Source organism: Mercurialis annua, linkage group LG5 (genome assembly GCF_937616625.2).
Source record: "Mercurialis annua linkage group LG5, ddMerAnnu1.2, whole genome shotgun sequence".
Taxonomy (NCBI): Eukaryota; Viridiplantae; Streptophyta; class Magnoliopsida; order Malpighiales; family Euphorbiaceae; genus Mercurialis; species Mercurialis annua.
Genome location: NC_065574.1, coordinates 14,000,432 through 14,006,311, shown reverse-complemented (window position 1 = coordinate 14,006,311; position 5,880 = coordinate 14,000,432). Strand labels below are relative to the sequence as shown.

The following is a 5,880-nucleotide window of genomic DNA, read 5'->3' as shown; positions in this document are numbered from 1 at the left end:
TTATAATTATTTCAAACACAATAATTTTCCAACTTTTATTTAAAATTAATGTAAATATATTATTATAAATTAAATAAAACTATTGTGCACACACATCCCTAACGCTAGCATATATATAAAATGTTGGGTCCAAAGACACCACCTTTTGATAATTTTTTTTTTTTAACATGGACAACATCCGACTATTATAATCTCGTTTTGTTAAAAGTTAGTTACGGAGATAAGACGCCTTATCCAATTAGGTTAATCACGCATTGGCCACCTTTTTATAAGTGGATCCGCCTCTGCCAGCAATTGTTGGTCTCAATGATGTAACCACCATTTACTTTGGACAATGTTTATTTCCAAAATCTTCAAAAGGGACTTTGCTTGTTATCCACGATTCAGATCCATCAATTTACTCTGAATTATGCCCATATGCTGCTTCATAATCAACCAATCTGTTTCAATTACTTTGCTGCGCCAATGATCAATATTGGACCTATATTAGGTAACATTTTTACTAATTAGTCCCTGAATTTTTTAAATTTTTATCAATTAGGCCAAATATGCCATTTTCAAAACAACTGAAAGGAGCTAATACAAGTAATTAATCATAGGTTAAACTAATTAATAAAACTCTTAAGTTCAGGAGACTAATTTATAAAAAAAAATCTCGTGTTAAGTACTCATCAAGTAAATACAAAACAAGTTACAGCGAATACATGAGTAGACTAACTAGTATAGTGGCATTCGACAAAACTACTTTTTACTCATCCAAAAATGTAGAACCTGACTGATCCCGTATATGCCTAGTCCGACTCGCCTATAACTATCATTCCGGATAGCTCTAAATAAGAAAACAGCTAAACTAGATGAAAAATGAAAGGTTTCTCACATTTTACATTGTCAGAATCACTCGGAAGGCTCTCCACGCTATTTGATCATGTATTGCCGGAACCAAAATATTCAAGCAACTGGGATTTTTGGTTCATTTAAATTAACAAAGGCCTCTGCGCGTGCCATGCGCGCCATTGCTGCATCCCAAGAGACAAGGTGATCCATGAAGGCATTCACATACTTCGCTCTGTCATTCTGTTTTCAAGACAGTTCATGATTAACAACAAGACATATATCGTAGGGAGAAAAATCAGCGACAGTTACATACCTTGTAATCCAGATAATAAGCATGCTGCAAATTGTAAGAAGAATAATCAACTTCTAATGCAAGAAACACGACTGTTAAATTTAAACATTATTGTGCATGCATGTGTGACTGTGTCTGCTTAATGTGTATGAGAGAAATATTATGATTTACCTCCCACATATCTAGACAGAGGATGGGCTGCAAAAAAAGAGAAAAAAAATGAAAAATCAGTCAATGCAACTAGGTTTAATGGCCCAAAAAAAATTCAATTTTATCAATTCTATGTAAAAATTTCAATTTTACCAATTGTAGTCGGAATTGATGGATTTTATTTCTGTTGGAGCCAAATTTGCTAAATTGAAACAATTGATGGATCTTTTTTGTGTTCGTCTTTTCTTGATTCAATTGGGCAGATTTGGCTACAATAGGTAGCTATTTAATGATTGACACGAGCAAAATAAATTTATTTGGTTCAACTGGCGGACTTGGTTATAATTGAAACAAAATTATTAAAACCATGCTATAATTGGCAAAAGTAAAATTGTGGTTAGAATTGATAAAAGCAGCACATATTTGGATTTTCTAGATCATTAGGCAATGCAATTAATAAGATAAATTACAAGTAAATAGGATGTAGTAGACTTACAATATCATCCCATACTATTGGATTGTTGGCATTTGATGTTTTAATTATAGCAAGCTGTCTCTCTTCTCTCTTCACTACAAGCAGTTGAACAATAAACTTGCTAATTAATAGCATAATTATTGCTGACAAAGAAGCTCCACAAACTAAAAACTGAAACATTTTCTATTATGCTGATAGAGCTGTGTTTAACGACCATATATGCAATGCAATACACTAGTGCAGGATGGTACAAGCATGGCTACTACTTGCACAAGGTACGATTTAACCTTTTTCTTTTAATTAGGCTGAGCTCCCTTACCATCTTAAGCATAAGTCTAGCTAGTCCAGTTAAAAAGCAATTTTAGAGAAAAGAGGTGAAGGTTGTTTTTTCTAATTAATAATCAATTTTCTATCCTCAGCAATCTAATACACGACATTAGAAAATAATTAAAACCAAGCCACTCAAATGTTTATTTCAAATAAGTTGACATGATCCATTTTACATGTATCGTACAGTAATATGTTAGTTAAATCATTTTTATTCAGCAGAGCTCTCCTCAACATAATCACAAAAACTTTGTCTAACTCTAAGCACTTTAGTCTCCACAATATCTGATAAAGTGGTCCTTGTCTCTTTTAATGTGTGATAGTTGTAGACAAAAATAGTAGACCAGACATTACTAGCTCAACAATAATACCATAAACTTTGGTAATCGGTAAATTAAAATTAAGTGAAAGCATAATCACTCGTGAACAATGATGAATATAAGAGTAAACAACAATAAACTAGAATGCATGTGAAGATAATTATTGCCATCATAATCACTAAGGCTACAAATCTATTGCATATTCAACAACCCAATAGCAGGTGCTCGGGAGACCTACTTGCAGGTCTCTGCATTCAAATCCAATTAGCATGATTTGAAAGTTTTTTCAAATGGAGAGTTAGCAAATTTGTAGTTCAAGTTTCAGCTGACCCCCCCGAATAAAGTGTAAAGTAGAAGCAATCATTAAACTTTAAGACACTGTCATTTTTGAAAAAGCAATGACATTAAATAAGGAATAACTTACAGACAAGCCAAACCCAGCCAGAGCCAAATAGTGTTAGAGCGTCCTCTATAAACTTCTCTTTGAAATTTGTGAAGGAACCAAAATCTTTTTCAATCTGCTCAAGCACCCCAAGTTCAGCCATATTCCCTCCTCCTGGTTGCATGGATTCCCAGAAAAAATCATGATTCCAGACCTGTTAGATCAACCAGTCGCTATTAGTAGGAAGTTAAGAACCTAAAATACTGCCTCCGTTTAGTAAAGATAAAGTTGTCCTTAGAAGGATGTCATGTTATCAGGATAGATAAAAATAAGAGTTTCAAGTTTCTGATCCCATTGATAAAAAAACATCAAAACATCTAAGAAAAAGACCACAATCAAAGGTAAAACGGCAGAGAAGAGTTCAGCAAACTTAATACCTCATCTCAACTTTAGGTTCAACTATTCTTATTGAAAACAAATAACAAGTGTCATATAGGCAAAAATGTCTCAATCCTGATGCTAGTATTGCAGTGTTAATTTTATGTTCACTATGAGCTATACACTTTTATATTGACATTCAACAATTATGGAATTACCCTAGTCTTTAAACAAGTCCAAGCAAGAGTTACAGTATACTACTAAGACATGCCCTTAGAATTGTAGGTTGAAATGATTATCCATAATGTCAAAACTACAAGACGGTTTGAAAATGCTTGCATTAGCATTTTTGTGAAACAAAATCCTATGGAAAGAATTCAAATTGCCGTTATGTCATCCCACCAGGGGTCACAATCCAATTGACTGCAAAATGCAGACTTAAATTACATTCTAAAAGGTGAGCCAAACTGGCTTTGGAATTCTGGAAAAATAGCAGATTAGGTATAGATAACATGAACAATACATGATGATAAATTAAAGAAATAGCATGAATTGTGCATAAAGGATAACAAGACGAAAAATTTAAGCTTGACATGAACACTTTAGGAAAAAAAAAAAAAACTATAAAAGAACAGTACCACACAATTCAAAAGCAGCAATTGCAGGGAATTTTCATTGAGAAGCATTGAAAACTGAGTGTTAAGAATTATAAACCATTGATTTTATAAACACAAACTCAACCTAATCCTGAAGATATATAAATGCTTGTTGAGTTTGATACCCAAATGAAAACTAGAGAGGACCAAGCCAATTGAAACTCGAATTAACTTTAAAATAAACTCCTAAAAACATCTGAGCTGCTGCTCCAGCAAAAGCTAGAAATTATGTACCTTCTGCCACCATCTAATTACCAAAATAAACGGGAGTATAAGGCCTAAAATGACTAAAACATATTCAGTGATGTCCCACACAAGCCCTATAAAATCTAGACCATACTTTTTAGTTTCTTCAGTATTTTAATTTCATATATGTACTTGTTGTCGAATTTGGAGTATAGAAATTTTAACATGAGAAACATTAACCAAATAGGAGATGCAGATAAGGCTCTCAACATTGCAGACTAAAGTGGAGAGTTTAGATTTTATCATTCCTTTTATTAATTTTTGGTCTAAAGCTGTGAAGAAGATGGAATTTCTATCCACAACATCGACTTATTTAAGCCAAAAAAAGTGGTATCGACGTAAACATAGAATCAAAGAGTTTATTCCAAGAAACTAGTGAAGTTATGATCACCTGAGCGGCATTGTTGAATTCAGGAGACGGGTTTCCATTATTATAAGTTACTTTGACAAGCTCATCCAATGTATAACCATACAAAACATCATCCTTTGCCAGTTGTTTATTCAATCCTTCCACGTAGTTTCGATGATGTTCTCCCCAGTGCATCTCTAATGTCTTCCGACTCATATATGGCTCTAACGCGTCCTACAATTCAGAAACAAATGCATTCCAATTAAAAGTGTCATTACATCCAATTCTTACTCTCATCTTAAAGTTAGAAAACAGAAGTAAATGTTCAGTATAACCCTGCATTATACATTCTCTGCAAGAATTTCACAACAAAATATAGATCTCATGGTATAAAATCAAGCCTTATGCGAAATTAGTTTTTTCTTTTTTAATCTAATCAAATACAAGACTTTCTCCATTTCTAAAAGGCCTAACAGCAAAAATAATCCAAACCTTTCCAGGTTGTTGCAATTTTATTTAAAGTTTTACTTTTATAACAATGTCCTAATTTCAACATTTTGGTAGCAAATTTAACCCTTTTTTTTCAATCTTTCACCTCAATTAATTTTTTTGATCATTTTTAGCTTCAAATATATTTTTTCTTCAACCCCCGAAGAAGTTAAAAAAATTAGAATTGGATTTTAACGTTATTTTTTATTTTTATTTAATATTAAAACGTAAATTTTAAAATTCTGAAAAATGAATTTTGCTATATTACGAAGTTAACATATAAATTCAACTAAAAATTGAATAAAATAAATAGATTACACTACTGAGAATTCAAAACCCATATTATCTGACTTAAATAAACAAAAGAAATGAGGAAATAAAAGACATACAAGTGGATAAGGAGGTGTCTTCAATCCATAGTAAGCTACAGCTTTTGAAACCCTTGGTAATACCCTTTTCTTCTGCGCATTGTTAGGCTGAACAAAATGCAAACAATTCAAGAACCAAAATTAGAGAACAAATAAATAAGAACAATATGTTATGATAAATTGGGAGCATAGAAATTAGGAGTAACCAGAGACAGAGGAGTGTTGAATTGCAGGGAGAAGGGATTAGAAGTACAGCCACAGCTCATCTGTGTAATTTTGATAAGCAGTATAGAGTGAGTGAGTGAGTACTGAGCAGACCCTCTATGCTAACAGAAATAATTTCTCACTCGTTACATTTTAGGAGGATATTTATATTTTACACAAATTAAAAGAATTGTTTTTTTATTTATTTTTGTGAAAATACTATTCTCGCACTTCTGACATTTATTATAATTTACCATTTTATTTTTTTATTTAAAAATCAAAAATTATAACGATCCTTCGAATTTATTTATATCAATTTTTTTTATTTTTTGTGTATTTTTATTTTTATATCAGTCCACTAAATTAAAAATTTAATTTATAAAATTGAAAATTCATTATTAATATAAATA

General features: G+C 31.8%; 1 protein-coding gene across 2 annotated transcripts; it reads right to left on the bottom strand.

Annotated features, from left to right (window-relative positions):
- Window positions 1–215: 215 nt before the first annotated feature.
- LOC126683304 (superoxide dismutase [Fe] 3, chloroplastic) lies at window positions 216–5,617 on the bottom strand. Of its 2 annotated transcripts, XR_007641696.2 has the most exons (9): window positions 5,473–5,617; window positions 5,288–5,374; window positions 4,452–4,643; window positions 2,823–2,994; window positions 1,773–1,846; window positions 1,298–1,324; window positions 1,148–1,171; window positions 878–1,074; window positions 216–481 (listed from the first exon to the last, which is right to left on the bottom strand). XR_007641696.2 is itself a non-coding variant. In XM_050379155.2 (8 exons), the coding sequence occupies exons 1-8, from the start codon at window positions 5,530–5,532 to the stop codon at window positions 949–951; spliced, it is 762 nt and encodes a 253-aa protein (XP_050235112.1). In that variant the 5' UTR covers window positions 5,533–5,617; the 3' UTR covers window positions 622–948. The 2 variants fall into 2 exon arrangements, 1 of the variants encoding a protein (XP_050235112.1); XM_050379155.2 differs by lacking the exon at window positions 216–481 and having other exon boundaries at window positions 622–1,074.
- Window positions 5,618–5,880: the final 263 nt, after the last annotated feature.

What these genes read in the sequence shown, in the direction of transcription:
- LOC126683304 (XM_050379155.2), bottom strand. Translation starts at nt 5,532, where the DNA reads ATGAGCTGTGGCTGTACTTCTAATCCCTTCTCCCTGCAATTCAACACT. An exon ending in CAATAGTATGGGATGATATT is followed by an intron (nt 1,325 to 1,772) that starts GTAAGTCTACTA and finishes CTTTTTTTGCAG; the next exon opens with CCCATCCTCTGTCTAGATAT. An exon ending in TCTGTCTAGATATGTGGGAG is followed by an intron (nt 1,172 to 1,297) that starts GTAAATCATAAT and finishes TACAATTTGCAG; the next exon opens with CATGCTTATTATCTGGATTA.